At 38.7% G+C, this 20417-nt stretch overlaps 1 protein-coding gene across 3 annotated transcripts in view; it reads left to right on the forward strand.

Moving 5' to 3' along the window:
* Positions 1–12813, forward strand: part of Tafa1 (TAFA chemokine like family member 1) — a 644605-nt gene extending 631792 nt beyond the window's left edge. For all 3 annotated transcript variants that reach the window (XM_008827132.2, XM_008827133.1, XM_017796624.1), the window contains exons 4-5: positions 5443–5567; positions 11675–12813. In XM_008827132.2, the coding sequence (XP_008825354.1) occupies positions 5443–5567; positions 11675–11692 (143 nt within the window). In that variant the 3' untranslated portion in view covers positions 11693–12813. The remainder of the gene's footprint in view (positions 1–5442; positions 5568–11674) is intronic.
* Positions 12814–20417: the final 7604 nt, after the last annotated feature.

The following is a 20417-nucleotide window of genomic DNA, read 5'->3' on the forward strand; positions in this document are numbered from 1 at the left end:
TCCCTATCTTCCCTTCCTTTCATCCCTCCCTTGCTCCTCTCCCTCCTTCCTTCTTTTTCTTCTCTCTTTTTTTCAGCAACAGTCTGAAAGACAACATCTGGCCTGCTGCACTGCCCAGCTGGATGGATTTAGGCAAGTTACTCAACCTCTCTGAGCCTGGGCTTTCTTATTAGTAAGAGGAATGGCAACTCCTTCCTCATGGGGTTATTGTGAACACTAAGCAAGCACGTAAAGCTCTGAGCACAACAGTCATCACATTTTAGTCATGATCGTCGCCTCTGTTATCCAGACTTTCTCCTTGGTGACATGCCATGGCGTCCCTCAGTGAGGATGGATGTTTCCCTCAAAGAGAGCCTCCATCTGCTTCCTCAGAGAGGCACTAGGGCCAATGTTGCTACACACAGTGAGATGGAAAGGGCTCTGCGTAGTCCCTGGCTTATACTGGGGTCACCCAGCCACCCCTGTTCCAGCCCTTCCTGGAGTAGGCCAGAGATGCCACGCATCAAGTCACCCATCCCTGAAAGGCAAGGGAGAGGGCTAACTGAGCCTGGGACACAGTTCCCAGGAGGCTTCAAATCCCTTGGAAGAAGCTCTCAGATCACAGCCCAGCCAGAGACACTACTTTCTCAGCCTGACTGGAATTCCATAAATCCCATTTCTCTAGGGCAGCAGACCGAGTGTCTCATCCCCAGTCCTGGAGAACAGAAGCCCCACCCCAGCACAGCTGTTCCCTAAGCCAAGGTCCTCCAGTTTAGCAAATGCCTGAGCCAGGGTGCCAGAGGCACAGGCAGCAAATAGCAGGAGTCAGAGCAAATGGACTGGGACTTCAGGTCCGTCCAGTGTGTGTGGTAGTGCAGACACCTGGAAGCATCATTCAACTTCCCAGAGAAGGAAAGGCACTTAGTGTGCTGCCTAGCATTTACAAGTGCTCCACATAATCAGTTGCTAATGATGACACTGACAATAATATCATTGCTGCTGTGACTTACCCTAAGGCTTTCTGCTCCAAAACTCTTCTAGGGCCCCACATCACTTTCACATACTCAACTTTCCTCTGGTGCTGGCAGCACAAAACTACCCCCATTAACACTCCTTATGGGCCAAAGCTTTCATTCTGTTGGGCGTCCAATAAATCCTCAAATATGCACACATGCCCTCATCCTCTCAAAAGTCAAGCTCCTTCCCCACCATACCTGAAAAACCTGTTCTTGGGGCTGGAGAAATGGCTCAGTGGTTAAGAGTACTGTCTGTTCTTGCAGAAGACTCAGATTTGAATCCCAGCACCCACATGGTGGCTAACAACTGTCTGTAACTCCAGTTCCAGGGAATCCGACACCTTCTGTCTTCCATGGACACTGCATGACATGGGTGCATTTACACTCATGCAGGCATAACATTCATACACAGAAAAAAAGAAAAGGACACCTTCTTCTGTCTTCCATGGACACTGCATGACATGGGTGCATTTACACTCATGCAGGCATAACATTCATACACAGAAAAAAAGAAAAGAAAAGAATTATTCATATGCAGGGACTGGAGAGATGGCAGAGTGGTTAAAAGTACTTGATGCTCTTTCAGAGGACCTGGGTTTAGCTCTCACTATGCCCTTGGGGCCTCCAACCACATGTAAGTCCAGTTCATGAGATCTGACCCTCTCTTCTGGCATCTACAGGCACTGCATACATGTGATGCAACATACATACATGCCAGCACTTACACATATACATAAAATAAAAATAAATTCATATTTTTAAAAAATGATTATTCATCTACAGAATCTAGATCGTAGATGTATATTCTAAATGTATACATATAATACATTTCATGAGACATGAAAATCAACTAAATTGAAGGAGAAAGGGCTCTAAAGGACAGGAGATGGGAAAAGAGTGATAATGGGAAAAAGAAAGACAAACATCACGTGCCATTCATTTGTAAAATCTAGATTAGGTGTGTATGTGTGCGACATAGAAACAGAAGGGGACTTTTCGGGGGAGAGGAGAACAAGAGGGTGAGGAGGGGGAAAAGGAAGGTAATAGATATGAATATGAGGGAAAGTGTAAATACATATATGTATATACATGAAAATGTCATAATGAAGTTCATAATTTTCTCTGCTAACTTTAAAAATTAAGAGAAATACAAGCACTTCAAATAAAAATTCCTGCTTTGAAAAAACTTTTTACAGATACTAATAAGAATTATTTACATTTACATTTTCTTATTATGAGTGTAACTCCATTTTAAAAGATGTTATAATTAAATAGCATTGATATTAATTAACTCATTTTTTGAAGGCTCTAAGCAGTCTTCTCTTTCCCATAATCTGAAGTTTAAAGTAGCTTCCAGTGGAGTAGAGGAAGAGGCTATTTAGAATTTCTCTTTGTGAAGAATATAAAGGATATTGTAGGAAATACAGGTTTATGAACAAAGTCAGCATTAGAACCTAACTTGACCTAGGATGTGAAGAAGTGTGTATACTAAGATGTCTGTGCAACAAGCGAGTCGCTCAAAGCATCTTCAGAAAACAATGGTGGACAAATGTAGCAGACTCTAATAACAGAGAGCACAATGAATCAGGGAACTCAGTTCAAAAGAGTAAACAAAATATGAATTGTAGATGTTATAAGCAGATCTAGGGACATTTTTAGTCTTCGAAAGGACTTTCCCCAGCAGATCTTTGCAGCTTTGAATTAAAGGTACTTTATAAGTTTGAAGGGTTTTTTTCTTTCTGTCTGTCTACATTTTCATTTAGAAAATATTAATGTCTAAGAGAAAGGGAAACTGCTTTGTTAGCTTGTAACAAAGTAGGTCAGTTCCAAGAGGGCAGAGAACTACCTAAAGGAGGGGTGAGAACACAGCTCTTTAGAAGGAAGCAAAAATACTACAGGCTGACCTCTCTGGCAGGCGTTCATTATTACCATGGAAGGTGGGAAGAATGGGTAACCACATTCTCAACAAAAGGATATTAAGAAAGTGTCCTTCCTCTCAGAGCAGAGATTAGAGAGTGTCTCTTCACAATGGTTTAGATTCAGGGCAGCGATACAGAAATAAGAGTTGGATTTTAAAAAATAAGTATCAGAACTGGTTATAAATGTGAATAGATTATTTCTGATTAAGCTCCTGTCAAGGGGGAGCCACAGATTAAAGGTTTTTCCATAAACACCAGAGACCCTGATTTTTATCTCATATTAAGAGAGCTTTTTACCCTTTAGTTTTGTTTCCTCTCAACATAGCATGTCTTCTTGTTCTCCACACTGTTGATTTTAATATTTAATGTTGTTACCTATTCATCAGCATAAGTTTTTTTTAACCCATGACAAGAAACTTCCCTTACTCCATGCCTCAGTATAGAGCCCTGCTACTAAAGAGAAAAATAACTAAAAACTCATAACATTTCGAATCTTGTGAGGGGATTTGTGCGTTTCATTCAAGAATCATTTGTCCTACATACAGATGGAAATCTTAACAAACTTTGACCTCTGCTACTTTCTTTCTTAGTAGATCCTGTAAAGTTATCATATATATATACACACATATATAATATATTTTTACATATACTACACACACATATATATATATATACATATGTATATATCTGTTCCACATAAACTATAACAATCAACTATGGCTATGGTAAATTATCTTTGAAATTTTTCTTAAATTCATAGTATAAAAGAACAGATATGCTATTGTCTATATAACCCTATCCAGTCATTTTACTCGAAACAAAGTTGAAGGAACCCTGAATTCTAAAGAAGGGAAACACTGAGCTAAAGAAAGAATGGAAAAGGAAAGTCCAAGTGGATGTCTTGATGTGTGAGCCATCGACTTTTAAGTTAGCAGGGTGATCCCTGTAGCGAACACAGGGTGGGTGGAGAACACTGATGTGCTTTTACTTCGCTGGAGGATTTTCCCCATTCCAGTTCAATATTACCCTCTGTAATACTCACAAATGTCATTTTCCCTCTTTGTCGCTATGAGATTTAAACATCATGGTGGGGATACATTTGGAAATGGACATTGAGGGATGAGTAGCTAAAAAATACACAGTATAAAAGAAAAAAGAAAAAGAAAGTAACCAACTGTGACTAGTAATAATCAGATATATAGAGATTATAAACGCATGTGCAAACATCTTAATGTCAATTGCATTAAAAATGAATTTTTCTGTATGAAACTGTGTATTTTAATAATGAAATGGAGATCTTTTTTTAAAGGTTAAACTCTCATTTAATTTTATGTCTTATAGGGTCTATAAGGAGTACAATATTGTATAACTGTAATAATTCAACTGTAAACCTAAAAATTTACAGCCAATTTTGAAAGAGATGCATCTTAGCTCCAGAAATCGTTATTGAATATATCAATGCTGTTGTAATGAAATGCTTCTTCTAAGTATGTGGTTATTAAATAAATAATTTAAAAAGGAAAAAAAAGGAAAAATTAGTAGAAAAGTATCCCAAAGCAAACATGGCTACCATTGACCATTTTGAGATTTCTGAATGGGAAAAAAATACCCAGGTAGATTCGTGAAGAGCTCAATACCATGAGAAACTACAGGGGTGACTGATGCTTGTGAAGAAATAACTTTTCACTCAGGGAGTTTTATAAAATCTCATTATCCAAAATGTGGGTAATAAATATATGTACTAAATTCATTGCCAGCATCTTAATGTGGTCATCCTTGACATAACCCTGAGAAGGACTGTTTTATCAGAGGCTCGGCTTGTCATAGTGCTTCCCACACCTTCTCAGACATTTGAAGAGGAAACCACAGCCCATATAAACTGTACCTTTGACTGCAAAGGAATAAATTTTCCTTTATCATCACTCTGATTTGTACTCTGCAACTTTGCTTCTGTGCTTTCAGTCAGTTCAATTTTTTTTTTCTTTTGCTAGGTTTTTGAGATTCTCCATGGCCCTAGGCTAAGGGATAAGCCTAATGCTGGGTGCATAAACTGTTTTTTTTGAAAGAATGACTCAGTCCTTCTGAGGAATACTTAGCTCCTTTGTCCCCTTAAAGGCAATAACATGGCACACGGTCCCCTTTTTCCAAAAATAGTGAGTCAAAAATCCCTCAGGACCTAAAAGCAAGTCTCCCACATAGTAACAGAGTAGAAAAGGCTTCCTGGCAAGACCCTGTCTCAAACAGCAAAGCAAAACAAAAGCATCCCTCTTCCTCATATTATAATCATTTGGGGTGATTTTGGATGACAGGATGCATTAGGAAATCAGATGATATTGTTATATTTGCATTATGAGACTTGTTAGTTTAGATCTTATCTTCCTTTGTAAACTTTTCTTATCCAGTCTCAAATATGTAAGTAGAATATGTAATGTGCTTCAAAAAACATTAAAACCTGCAGAGGGATACAGCATCAGTCTGCAGAGTTATTTGATGGACTGCTAATAGAGTTGTCTTCGTTTTTTGCACAGCTTCCATAGTGATTGGGAAATGGTGGTGTGAGATGGAGCCCTGCCTAGAAGGAGAAGAATGTAAGACACTCCCTGATAATTCTGGATGGATGTGTGCTACAGGCAACAAAATTAAGACCACAAGAGTAAGTTCACATACTTCAAATATTTCATTCATGTTTCAGACCATACAGTTTGCCTTGACGTTCAACATTCAGAAAAGCTTTGAATGGGACAGAGGGAAGGAATTTCTCTCAGAGAAAACAGTCTGGACTAGGCAGATCAGTGTCCATCCAAGAATTAAAAATAGAAACTGAGCTTGGCTTTTCTGTGTGGGACAGTTCTACATTTCTGTTACAGAATCATAAATAAATCAAAGTGAAGAGAATCAGTAGGGGAGCTCCTGGGTAATCATCCACAGCTATAGTGCTCAGAAAGATAGTCAAACAAGTCTTGCCTTGTTCATGCAGATGGTTTGCTGGAAAGGACTGCATTTAAGTATAACTGTGTTCTGAAGGTTTACTTAGAGAAGTAAAAAGGGTTTTGTAAAGTCAATAATCATTCCTTGATTTCTCTGGTTAAACCAGGAGTGTCTTCAAAATGTATTATAATCTGAGGGTACAACTGTCTGACCCACTAGAATGAGTATAATGATGCTAGACCAAGGTGGAGAGACACAACTAGGCCAGCCACTAACCCTACAGAGATTGGAAAGTGTAAGAAACCTAAAGGGGACAAAGTGGGTGAAGCCCGGACACTTAAGACAGGGGTCATCTATTCACTAGTGCAAAAGGATGAGGGCACTTTAACAACACGCATCATGTGCCACCCAAATATCAGAGTATCAGTTCTGAGTGTGTGTGTGTGTGTGTGTGTGTGTGTGTGTGTGTGTGCATGCTAATTTCTTAGCAATTTTTAAAGTAACTTCCACCAGTTATAAATCCTGAATGTTGAACATTTACTCTACCAAAAAGGTGACTCAGACCTTGCAGAGTGTCTTGAATTCCAGTGTCATGAATCATAGAGCATGATGGGATCTTTCTTCCCAGTATCATATTTTCAGTAAACAAAACTGGTTCTTGCAGCTTTGTGATGCAGAAATCAGGAATAATGCCATATAATACTGTATGAAAATATTCTATTTTTTCACATACAAAATAAAGGTACATCAAATACGGTTGCTTATGTTGACCACATTGGCCAGTAAATGGCCATAATTGCCTGGCCTGTGGTCAAGAGCGATTTCTGAACCACCTTAGTTTGTTCATATGCATCTTTGTGTCCGTGAATAATTCAAGTAGATTATTGTCTTTCATTGCAACTGAACACCTACATGAGGGAGAATTCAGAACTGAGGATATCTTGTACTACTTAGCCTCAAAACAATTTTTTAAATTAGCTGGTAGAGGTAAGATTTGCCTATGCTTATGTTTTGCCTGAAAGATTTTACCAAATTATGTGCAGATACGCATACAAATTAGTTTGGATGAAGTTACTCTGAGTTAGTTGAGGTTCAGTCACCTTTGCTTTGAACATATTACTTATATGTCTTAGGCCAAATCTCAGTCCCTACCTAACACTGAGTGATCATCCTTTAGAGAAAGTAAGTCCTGTTCTTAGGGTGACTTTAAAACCAGAACACATTAAAGAAAATGAAGGAAATCAAATTACTTCAGAATTTAAATATGGGCAATTCTAAGAGTACCAACTTAGAGACCATTGGGAAAATAGAATTTATACTCAAAACACAAACTAAAAAATTAAAACATCCAGAAATAGTTTGAGCTACTTTTCTGAGGGCAAAGTAACTTTGTTGTGATTTGGCTTCTGTAGAGTCTGTTTTAACCTTCGGGCATGCTGTAAATGCACCCCCAGATACTTTCTATCTCACAGAAGCCTTATGCAGAATCCAATCATTGTAATAGAGGTTGTGGCACACTGTTTGCTAACACCAGGGTGGGCTAAAGGGGACCCAGGCAGCTGAAGGCACCAGGGAAATGAACTGTGATTGCTGTTGGTTTGAAATGCAAAGGCATACCTGTTCTGACCTATGCAAAGCAGAGAAGTATCAAGTCTATCTTTAGAGGAGGAAAGCATCAAGCGAATTCAAATATTTATATGCATATACATTTTCTCTGCCAGGTTTCCCAGGAAATTCCCAATGTAAAAAGCACTTTTAAAAACAAAAGTCAGCAGTTAAGCCCACATCTACATAATATGAGCTACCCATTCTGAAAAAGTGGTAGACTAACACCTTCTTAAGAGTATGGGCTCTGAAAGCAGGGTTTGTGCTAGTTTTTCTTATACCTCTGTGTGTTTTCCCATCAGAATATATATGTGTCTACGCACTTCAAATATTGACTCCAGCAATTTAACTTTTAAAATAGCTTAATTCGCAAAGGAACTTTAATCATTATGAATCTGATTTTTATTTTTCTCTTATCAAAGAGGCTAGAGAAATAAAGAAAAGCACCTCTTTTGTTCTTATGTGCAAGGCTGATTCAAAGAGAGCACCCCCAACATTTACAGAAAAAAAAAAGAAGAGGAAAAGCTTAAAAGTTAGAAAATGCACCTAATTGTCAAAATGGTGACTACCATTCCTTCCATGCCTGGTTTAAAAATTAACTCCAGGGTAGGGCTGGAGACATGGTTCATCAGTTAAGAACACTGTTCTTGCAGAAGACCCATGTTCAAATCCCAGCACCCACAAGATAACTAACAACCATCCATAACTCCGGATCCCAGGGGATCCAACATCCTCTACTTCAGAGCATCCTCCTCTGTGGATGCTGAGTGACACAGGTGTACTTCCATATATGCAGGGACAACACTTATATACATAAAAAATTAAATAAATTTTAAAAATTAGCTACAGGACTAGGGCGATGGCTCAATTGCTAAAATACTTGCCATGCAAGTATAAAGAACTGAATTCAGATTGCCAGTATACACATAAAAGCTGGGTATGATGACACATACTTGAAATCCTACTGCTAATAAGACAGAAGTAGGATTATCTCTGGAGCTGACAGGTCAGTTAATCTCTCAAATCAGTGAGCACCAGGTTCAGTGAAAGACCCTGCTGTGTCAATAAAATAAGGTACAGAATGATCGAAGAAAATACCCAACATCAGGCTCTGACCTCTGTGCATTTATGTGTGCACCCCCACACACTAGAACATATACATACACATACACACATACATAAAACAAAATAAAAACTAATGCCAGTGTAAAAATCTTTACCAGAAAGCTTCCAAGGACTTTCCTCTTTTTCCCTAGGAAATCAAACTACTCAAAACCTTCCTGCTAGGTATGTTACATCCAAAATAATCATCCAAAAGCAAAACCTCAGAAGTGTTTGAAATGTAGATAATCAAGAGATGCTTTCTTTTGCTATCTAATTTAAAGATTTACGGTGTTCATTTTCGAGGTAAGGTAGAGAGACTATAAATGCTATGTAAAATCTAAACTATTGGATACACTGGACTGGACTAGTCTGAGTAATAGGTAACAATCAAAAGAGAACCCTGGGGACATTGGATCTCAGAAAAATAGAACTCAAGGAAAGAGAGATAAAAGACAAGTGGGATTAGGCAAATGATTTTCTATCGAGAGATTTGTAATGAAGAATCTTAAAATGACTCAAAGATCACTGGATGTCACGATACAGAAAAGAAGTATTCATGTTTGAGAGGTTGTCAAAGACTCCACATGAAGTACGACAAAGTTGGTTGCACACCCTCTTGCAGAGTAGCTGGGATATCCTCATGAAGTTTCATGGTTAAATATTAACCTTGACCTCCTTCACCATTGGTTGGATTATTTCATTAGTTTTTTATTAGTGTGCAATAGCAAGACTAACCCCAAAATAAACTAGAAATCTTGTCTGTGTTTCCAGACAGTTCCTAACATTTGCTTTCTTAGAAATGATATATCAAATAAAGAAATTTAACAGTTAGAGAGGTTGTGCCCGATGTGTTCAGGAACGTATTGATACCCTGAATATGCTTGATTTAGAAGAACAGAAATCTCTGTAGAGAAAACAATCTATTCGACAATGATGTCATAATCCCACTGGAAACTGTCAGTCATTTTGAGGACAGGAAAGGGATATAATTCAGAGAAAATCAAAGTCACTTGAAAAGAAAAGTGTAACAAATTTATATTGCAGAACATAGTCCGGTATGGTACTTTGGGAAGAGTTGAACAACTGTGGATTTGTTTTAAACCAATGAGAAAATAAACAATCAGAGTGTCTTGTAAACTTGAGTTTTGTTTCCTGACAAAGGGAGTTAGAAGAACTCATATTGCACAATAAACCACAACAGCTGTCTTGTCAAGTTTGTGTTTATGTGACTGGCCAATATAAATCCCCCACTGCCATATGTCCATGCTGTCTTGGCCCTCCTTCTGATGGTGAGGCTGAATTTGCCAATGTATGCCCATTCTAATAGACCCAATAATGTTTCATTTTATATTTCTGAAAGAACTAAATACCAGCTTTGACATATTCTAGCTTCTTCTTCACTCAGCTTCTATCAGGTCTGAAATGTTTTGAGAAACTATGGTCTTAACAATTCTGACTTCCTTTCAGTTTCCAGATTTCTAGATTATTGAAAGAGGAAAAGGTAAGAGAGAGAAAGAAGAGAGAGAGAGAGAGAGAGAGAGAGAGAGAGAGAGAGAGAGAGGGAGAATCTCAAACAAAAAAATTTATCTCATGCAGATGGAGAGAGAGAGAGAGAGAGAGAGAGAGACTGACCTCTAAAGGAATAATATCAAATAGCTGTCCAGACAAAAATGAATTTGAATATAAGGAAGAGACATTAAAAGACATGAAGATGACTAAGAGGTTTAAGACTGTGCAGGAAGAAAAAATAAGCCACTTTCTACTGTCACAGTTATCCCTAGTCACAAAATAATCTTATTCATTCCCTTATCTGTAAATACAGATAACCCTCTGCTTTCTAAATTGAGTGTGCTAATATCTCTGCGATTTGGTGGTGGCAGGATGGAGCCCATGGTCTCCCATAGAGGAGAACACCTAGTGTTGTGGTAGAGAGGGATGATAGCAATGAAAGAAAGGCAGTTTCAACGCTATTTGGTAAATGTTACTTTTCCCTTTTTTGGGTGGGAAAGAAGGCAATATCAACCAAAGATGATGATAACCATTGGAATATAGAAAACAAGGGTTTAGAAAGATCTATTATACCTAAGCAGAAAGGTAACAAAAACAATTTATGGAAAACTCTTATACATTCTGCACCTGGCCTACGCAATGTCTGAATGCAAACTTTTTATTATTAGTCCATTTAACTGAAAGATTTAAAGTGACTTTCAGTCCTTGACTCAGAGTACTCAGTTTCCAAAGCTATCAGGAAGAAAGTGGTCTTGGAGTGTGCTTCTGTGGTACCCTGGTGTGCACAAGACACTGGGTTTGATTTCTAACACTCAAAAAAATGAGGTGATAAATAGCAATAGCTTACTGCCTAAGGCTACCTTGCAGAGACTTCCACACTGTTAGAATCATCATTCATGCTCCAAACCAGTGGTTCCCTGTGCATGCATGTGTCCTTCTGAATATTTGAGTCTATGGTTCCATACTGAAATGGATTAAGTGGCGTCTCTAGGCATAGGAGTGTTCTTGACGTCTGTTGCTTGTTAACACTAATCATCAAATGGAATACTCACCTTACAAAGGTCTTCATCTGTCCCTACACAAACATGGATTAACCTAAGCAATGATCTCACCACTGGTCACTCCTCAATGTCTTACAACAGGCCACCCTGAAAAGGTCATGAGATGTCTTACTCAGTTCAAATTTCATCACAGGAACAGAGATTGAATGCATAATTTACATGGCCCAGTGCAACATAAAAGTGTAGAGTCCTTGGCTAAAATGTATAATAAATTCAAGACGGCAGCAGTAAGACCATAAACCAAGTACAGTGTGCTCCTTACTTGGATTGGACCCATGTAACTGGGTAGTGTTGCATACCTATGAAGTCCTGGATAGATAGTTCTCCAAAAGTCTTTCTCCTCAGTTTTGACAAAAAGGAAATGAACTTAACACATTGCTGAAAATATGGGATTTTGTCCATGTGCTTTTACACCATTTGAGAGCTGCTTCGGGGCACCTAAGGAGGTAACATCCTAGAACTCAAGAAATGATCATGCTCGACATAAACACATTTTCTTGTGCCTTCATTTCATACTATACCCCCTGAAATATTTTTCTGTCTTTGATTTCAGATTCATCCAAGAACCTAACAGAAGGATTCGTTGTAAAAAATTAACAAAAGGGAGGAAAACCAACCTGTGGAAAATACATTTTGAAAATTGAAAGCACTCTTACACACTTACAAGCAAAATGGATCTCTTATTTGCACTTTGACTGGTTACCAGGTAATCACAGTGCATTTCCTGTGTGAAACAAAACATCCCATAATAAGAAGAGTCGGAATCTTTTGGCAACACCATGGAAAGTGGGTTTAAAGAAAGAGTTTTCTCGGTGAAATTTTTGGGAATCATGAAGAACGATCAACTATCTTCAAATTTGGATCTACCATTACTTTGTACCATTTGAAATATATGTACATATAATATTTTGAAATATGATATATTCTCTTCAAGAAATGAACAGCACCACAGTGTGAGATGGCTGGTGTGTCCCTTTCCGTTTTGGATGTTTGGTTGGTTTTGTCTTATTTGCCATTACGTTCTCTCTTGGTGGGTGAGGAAGATATGTGCCAAGGTGAGAATCCAACATGGCACTGTTCCTGGAAGGCCGGCTGCAGGTGGACTCCTGGAATCTGAGGCATCCTAATGATACTGAGTCAAGAGCTTCCTTCTGTTTTTACCGGATGGCCCAAAGAAGCCAATCGTCTTGTTTTATTGCTTTCAACCCTGTGCAATATTAGCATGCAAGCTCGGCTTACATAACCATACTTTATATTCAATTGATATATAATAACCGTTTTAACCTCTTCCAGGAAAATATTTTTAGAACTACTAGCTTTTTCCACAGATAAACAAATGAGGATTGTTGAGGGAGCTGCTCCACCATGCTATTAAGACTCTTGCAGGATGGTAGGCTGTAGATCCCTGTATTACTGAGTCCTGTAAATACAATGTCTTGGGGCTTTGTATAGCTGTCCTAGACTGCAGAAGCATCCTCGATTAAATCCAAAGTCTGCCATTGTTAACTACATAGTGCTGTAGCAACAAGTCTTATCATGGCACCTCTTTCTATGTTTGATTTGCTTTTTCCTAGAGTATTTAGCTCTCCTCTGGTGAGACAGGATGGCTATGAAAGCAATTAAGTTTCACAATGATCTATGTGACCACGTGTTGGACAGCCCTATTAAAGTGGTAAATAACTTCTTTCTAAACCAACTTGTTCTCTTCATTTTCCATTCATTTTTACAGCCTCAGCTTTAACCAAATCCAGAGAACACACTGCTCAAATCTGCAGTTAGCTAGGACATCATTGCATCTATTATGGCAACTATTTCAGACCATTATATTTTGACAGTCATTACTATGATTGCAGTATAGTATCGAATTACAATTGGTGGACTGCCATGTGAATCACTGGGATAATATATATGGAGCTCACACCACAAAACAGAGATCACTGTCCCCCTTTCTTAAGAGTTACTAAACTGATTAAGAAGTAAATGTCTTATGGTCCACCTTTCCTAGGGAAAATTTAATGGTACTTTATACTCCTATTATTATTTCATCTTGCAACTATGTATGTTTTTCCTCCAAAACCAATTCTCTGGTGTCTGTGATTTTTAGGGCCTCTTATTGGAACAGCAGCACCATGGGTCTTAGACATTTTAGTATCAAACCTCAGGTAAAACTCATCAGATAGCATTCAGCTCTAGTCAGAGAGCCTGAAGTTTGATTGAACATGTAAACTTCTAACCAGATAATTTGACTCTGTATCTTGAAGGGCTATAAAAGCATCCAGAGATAGAAAGAGAATCCCTGCTATAAAATGTAGACTTTCCAAGCTATCTACATCTGAAGATATATGCCAAAAGGTAACATCAAATTCATACCAGTAGCCATGTGGGACAGTGTATGTTTGTGATCCCAGCACTTGGAAAGTGGAAGCAGGGGAATTGTGAGTCAAAGACAGCCTAGGCTTCAGACCAAGACCGCTGTACCTAATGCATAAAGAAAGAACATGAAAGAAGAGGATTCGTGGCAGTGATCAGAATTTCTTAGATTTACAGGCCAGATCCATGTACCAAGTAATATGTTAGAAATATGTTGGATCTGTCAACTTTGGATTAAAATTAAAGCCATGAACCCCAGAACTTATGTAGAAATTTCCATTTCACATTACAAGAAAAATGTACAATCAGAAATATTTGAGAGAAAAAATTAAAATAGAAATATTTCCAGGACTTAGTCAAGTCTTTAATATGCCAAAAGGTAGCAGAGCTTTGAGGATGACTAGAATAGGAAGGTCAAGTAAAAGCCTCAGTGCTCAGGCATGTGGGGGTGTCACTTGGCTAAATAAAAGAGTTAATATGGTATGAAATGGGGGCCTACAAGAATTTTATTTCTAGGAGGAAATACAATCACCATACTGCCATATTGTCAATTTTTCAGGACCCTAGAAATCTAGTTTTACATAAAATGTCCTAACATTTGGCAAATTAGGTGAGCTAACTTCATTTAAAAAGGCTGAAAGCATTATGATCCTGCTAAGTTCTTTGTACATATGGGCGTCACTATCACATTAGTGCTCTGTAGAATCCACATTTACAAGGATTATCCTAGATGAAAATCCAATAAGAAGAAAGAAGGCTTTTCTATTTTACAAGGCCTTGCTCATGAAGCCACTTCTCATAACACACACTGTGTGGGAGTCATGACTTTTCCTGCACTGTAACCAGAAGCCATAAGTCAATGAAAGAGCTAGCCTAGAGGTCTACATCTGTTAGCTCACTTCCACTTGATCAATGCATGCAATAGCATCCCCTGAAAAGATCTAGAGAAAGAAACCAAGAAAGAAGACCACATCGGAATCAGGCAGCCATCCAATAATACAGTGCAAATATTTGTAAATGTCAAATTCAATTTGGATTCATCCAAGTTTCTTATACAAATGTGTGAGCCAACAAATTGTGTTTAAATTTAACTTGCTCAAGTTTGGGGAATTCAGTAGCTACCATCTGCCTATTGAATCTGAACATTTATGGTACGCAAAATTTTATCACATACTTCTGGTAATAAGGGATCAGTTTGGAACGACTAATATCAATTTTAAGCTTTTGCGTTAAGTACAGTGAATATGTGGTAACTTAACTAGAGTAAATGCAGAGTTTCATCCCAGAATTCTGTTCTAGATAAAAGGGAAAATGGAGGTTATGTCGTCAGATGAAGATTTCTGAAGAGGGTCACATTCATTTACTGATATTGTGGTGTGATTTGACTTACCTATTCATAGATTCAGCAAGCACCTTGAGAGTGCACAGCTTGGCCTTTTTCTAGCATGGACTTGATGAGTGTTTTCACCAACACACAAGCCAACGTCTTTGCTGATTAAATCCAGCGTAGCCTTCACAAAGCAATACAGTGATTTTATAGTGCAATATATTACACCAGCTTTTCATTGTCGCTGATACAGTAAGTTATGGCTGGTATAAAAACTGTTTATATGAAGGAATCAACACATTCCTCGCCTGCATGGGGTGCACACTCCTCCCTGTGAGGGTAAATCATAATTCAACTTTCTCTACTAATTAAGCTTAGCAGTGCCACTTTCAAAGCTCTTAGGGTTCACTTGACAGAGAAACATGTCATGTCTTTTTTCCATGAGCTGTCTACCTTTAAAACAGATTTAGTGTCTAGTAAAGTTCTTGAACGGAATCTATCTCCATCTGTTTTATAAATACAAGAAGACGTGATAACGGCAGGCCTGAAATGTGTATTTGGGACAAGTGGCAGCAGGGATAGAATCTAATTTCCTAGTACCCACAGGCTAGGTGCAGAGGGATAAAAGAGAATCATGTTCATACTTCAAAGTGAATGTAAAAGGACGCTGTTTCACACACACACACACACACACACACACACACACACTGAATTGCCTATTAAAAATGTAGCAATTTTAGGTTCAATAGGCCAGGGGTTTTTTTTCCTTGTAAAACAGCTCAGAGATGTATTTAGATGTCATGGCATGTTTGTATTAATGGCACATGTTCATATTATTGGCACAAAGCTAGTTCCCATTTATTCTCTTTATTTCAGTTTGCTTTAGATTTTAAAAAACGGGCCATCAAGATGGCTCAGATATTAAAGACACTTGCCACCAAGGCCTGATGACCTGAGTTCAACCCCCAGAACCCATTTGGTAGAAGAAAAGAACCAACTCCAGCAAGTTGTCCTCTGACCTCCCCAGGAGCTCCATGGTACATGCACATATGGACACAGACACACAGACAGACACCACACAGTAGATGTATTCAGTTTCTGTCCACCACAACTTGAAGGTAACCAAGCTAATATGAAGAGAAAATTAGTAACTGAGAGGAGACTTGTCAGCTTAGGAGAGCACATGATTTGGTGCAAAAAGATTTGAGAAGCCTGTGAATTTACTCACAATAATGCAGGCCACTGACAGTGGCCTCCCCCTCTGCTTCTGGTACCCACACAAGCTCCCACACACGCTCTCACTGTGTGACTGTTTCCCTGGCCTGTAAGACTCTTCTTCCAGTCATACCATGGATTCCTGGTTTATTTGGATTCTGATCTGCATCTTCTTACCACAGCTGGACTGAGACACTTCTAAGATTACTCCTGTGCCACCCCTGCCTCTCATGTATATTTCCTTTTCTTTGCTCCCTTTCACATCTCAGGTCCAGAAGACACTATACAAATTGAAAAGAGCCCTCACTTATAAAGCCAAAAGATGCCTTCGTAGATTCCAGTCCTTGTTTTCCTCTTACAACCTAGAAAAGCATTAGCATCCTCTCTCTGCTTTCAGTTGTGCGAAGTGGATATCACTGCACAGAATCTAAAGGCTTGGGAGGACGATAGAAATAAAGAGGTGGAACTGTTTTACACATAGAAAACGATTTATGAGTAATTAATATTGTCGTGACTGCTATTGTCTGCTTGCGAGTACTGTGCTATAATTCTAGAAGCTGTGTCAATGCTTCCCCACTCAAGGCAAAAGCAATTGAAAATAAAGTCAAAATGTTACTTCACACTTTTTCTAGAATATTCAAAGACTAGACAGATCCACACTGAGCTCTCTAGAAGACTCCACCTGCTTGCACCATTGTCAGCTTGAGTTTCTTGTTTGTTTGTTTGTTTGTTTGTTTGTTTGTTTGTTTGTTTTTGAGACAGGCTCCTCCCATAGCCCCAGCAGACTTAGAACTTACTATGTAGACCAGGCTGGCCTTGATCTTACAGAGAACTACCTGCCTCTGTCTCCTGAGTGTGCGTGCTGAGATTAAATCATGCACTACTATGCCAGTGTTTTTAAGCCACAGGAAAATGCCAGTGCAACCCACACTTGAGCAACACCATTAACACGAAACAGTAGCTGATGCTGGAGAAGGCACCTTGCTGGTGTGCAGAATAAATGTGAATCACTAAAGATCTAAGCCATCTGCTATGTGAAAGGATGATCAACAATCATGCAGTCATGACCAGATACTTTCTGCACACATAGCTGTCTAATCTTTCAGACTAATTGTCCAAGCAGATTCCCACGGCACCCTCTATTATTGAAGAACTATGATCTTCTATGTCCTCTTCTACCTACTTTTCTAGTAAAAAAAAAATCACCTTTATTCATTCATTCACTTATTCATTCAAGTAACAATTATCTATTGAGACCTTACTATATGTCAGCACAGTAGTGGGTACTGAGAACAACACCATACCTTCTGTGCTTTAAAGCAGTGACAAAAACAGACGTGATCTAATAACCAAGAATTGTCACACAAGAAATTCCAAAGGTGTCTCAGAAGTAAATAATGGGAGGGAGATACTAGATTTAAGAAATGTGGTCAGAGAACATCTTTTAAAAGAGAAGACGTTTAGTTTGAGAACAGGAGCATAGCTGGAAATGAGAGAGCTGGAGGGAGTGGGATGGAGGAGGCTACTGGAAAGATCATGGGTGGACACATTACTGTCTGCAAAGACCTTCATCAAAGAAGATGTGAACATGCTTGCAAAAGTTATAGAAAGTATCTTTTTGAGCTGCATGACACTGGGAAAGGAAGCTCATAATCAGATCAAACAGCCACGTAGACACAATTAAGAATTGGGTTCTATCTAAACTGCAGCAGGAATTCATAAAAGAGGGCTTGGAAACTATGAGTGGACCAATCTGATCTGTGCTTATGATAGATGCTACTGATGTTCATTCATATCTTCTGCTTCTTCCCTTGTCCATATAGAGATAACCAGATGTGGGCCAGGGAATTAGAAGCCATCACTAACCACTAACAGATATGACTGATCTATAAAACTTAAACTTCCACATGGGATAATCTGAGGTAAAGTCTGGATCAGAACTATGCAGTAGACTTTCTGCAGAGTGAGAATGGTCTGAGCTATCCAGATTGGGAGCTCAGAGGCATGTGTGGCTCTCAAGCACTAGAATGAGGTAAATGAAACTTAAGAACTCAATTTTACTTTAAAATTTTAATGAAGTTGCTGGGCATGGTGGCAAATCGTATGCCTTTAATTCCAGCACTTAGAAGGCAGAGACAGATAGATCTCTGTGAGTTTGAGGCCAGCCTGGTCTACTTAGAGCGTTCTAAGCCAGTTGGGGCTACAGGGAGACTCTGTCTCAAAAATACCAAAAACAATTTTTTGAGTTAAGTTAAAATCAAGTTTAAGGTTTACCTGACCAGTAGTTTTCATATTGGGCAGCACAGTTCTGGTCTTCCTTCTAGAAATCTCAAGTACGTCGCAAGTAATCAAAACTATAGTCTACTCATAAACACACTTGACTGCTTTGCCTCCACTTCCTGTCTTCCTGTCTTATTTCCTCACTTCCTTACCAAAGTGTCTTAGATTCATCACTCAAATTCCTTGCACTGAAATCTTTGTGTCAAGGTCTTCCTATAGAGAATTCCAAAATTGTTTTAAGGGTACCGAAATGGAGAGGAGATTGAAGGACACCCAAGTCTGAGGTGACGAGTATTTAGTCATATACATGGGATATTTAACTTCATCAAGAGTCTGGGGAAAGAACAATGAATAATGCTGATTCTTTTACAGAGAAACTGATGGTTTAGTTTCAAATCTCAGCCATTTCAGTCAACTGCCAAGGCCATGTTCATAAAAACAAGTATATGAGAGGCTGGGAGATACTCAGCACAGTGCTTGTTTTGCAAACATTAGGATCTGAGTTCCTTCCCATGAACCCATGTAAAAATCAGGCATGGTGGAACACACTTGTAATCCCCGTGTTGGGGAAGCAGATACAAGAGAATCCCTGGGGTTCATTGGCCAGCCAGCATATCCTAAACATGGTGAGTCCCAGGTCTCAATGAGAGACCCTGTCTCAATTAAGGTGAAATGCTCCTGGCCTCCACAGGCATATAGGAACACACACACACACACACACACACACACACACAAATAAGCATATATCAGTGTGCTGTCTCTTAGAGATAGTAATAAATCTTTAACTTCCTTTGATTTATTCTCCTCCAAAGGGACCCAGTTTCATTGGTAGTGAACAAAGTTCAATTTGCGTTACTAATGAGGTTTGAAATTGTAACATGCTAAAATAAGAAGGGCATCGTGTTAAGTGCCTACCACCTCAGTACTTGAAAGGTTGGAGCAGGTGGATCACAAAATCAAGATCAGCCCAGGACAACAGTGAGACCAGACCACAGAAGACAAAAATACACATGGCATCCTAATAAGTGCATTTGGGTTACAAGGCCTTTGATATGTAGTTCTAGCTTAGGAGTCGCTTAAACTTACAGAATTGGTTTGTAGATTGGCATTCTATATGGGCAACAGCAAACAGCAATGAGAGATATGGTGAGTTAGTTAAGGAACAAGTTTGGAATTTTAAAAAGCCTAGGCAAAATGCTCAGCATGTCATCAAGAAAGAAAGTTGGAGTGACAGAGATCTATAAGAATCCAGTTAGAAGGTGCTATTCTCCAACTGACATGCATCCAGAGACGCCAAGAGTAACCCCCAAAAGCTTTTCGCAACTATGCTTAACAAAAGAAGGAACAAAGAAAGGGCAGAGCTGCTGCCAGAATCCAAGATCTGGGGGCACAATGGAGAATTCAGGGTTTTTGCAATCTGCAATGCTGTTTCTGTTTTCTGTGTCAATAAAAATTATCTCCAGGCCAAAATTCCTGGAAGTAATATTGTAAAGAGAGAAATACGCCCAAGATAAGGAGAGACATTTGTAAGACAGCTGTCCTTTATGATTCGGTCACCCTGGTACAGTGATAGAGGAAAAGGGACAGGTGTGTTTTGTTCTTATCCGTGTGCAAACACTCCCACCAGAGCTCATTTTAAACTGCCAATAAGGAGTTAAGGAGGGATGCTCACAACCCACTTCCACAAGCAGAGAGTTGGGGACAACTTCCAATGTATCACCACCTGTGAAGGGAAATTACACTCCTCATACCAAAGAAAACTTATCCAAAAATTATCACACCAGCATATGGGGGAATTTTGAGCTTGATTTGAGGGGTTGCCAGAAATTAGAATTAATTACTATAGTTACTGTAGTCATAAAGAAAAAATAGGTCCTGAAAACTGAAATCCCATGACCAAAGTTCAACTCAGAGAAAAACTCTAGGATGGGTTTTTGTTTCAATTCATAAAACAATAATTTTAATGATTGCTTATAAGATTTTTATATAATTCAATATGTATCACAGATTAAAATTTTTAAGCAAACAATAATTTTAGCATATCTTTCCTTTTTATTGAATGCTTGCAAATTTCATGCATTTTTATCTCATCAATATCTGAATC

The sequence above is a fragment of the Nannospalax galili genome, unplaced genomic scaffold (assembly GCF_000622305.1).
Source record: "Nannospalax galili isolate Female #2095 unplaced genomic scaffold, S.galili_v1.0 scaffold1051, whole genome shotgun sequence".
NCBI classification, from domain to species: domain Eukaryota; kingdom Metazoa; phylum Chordata; class Mammalia; order Rodentia; family Spalacidae; genus Nannospalax; species Nannospalax galili.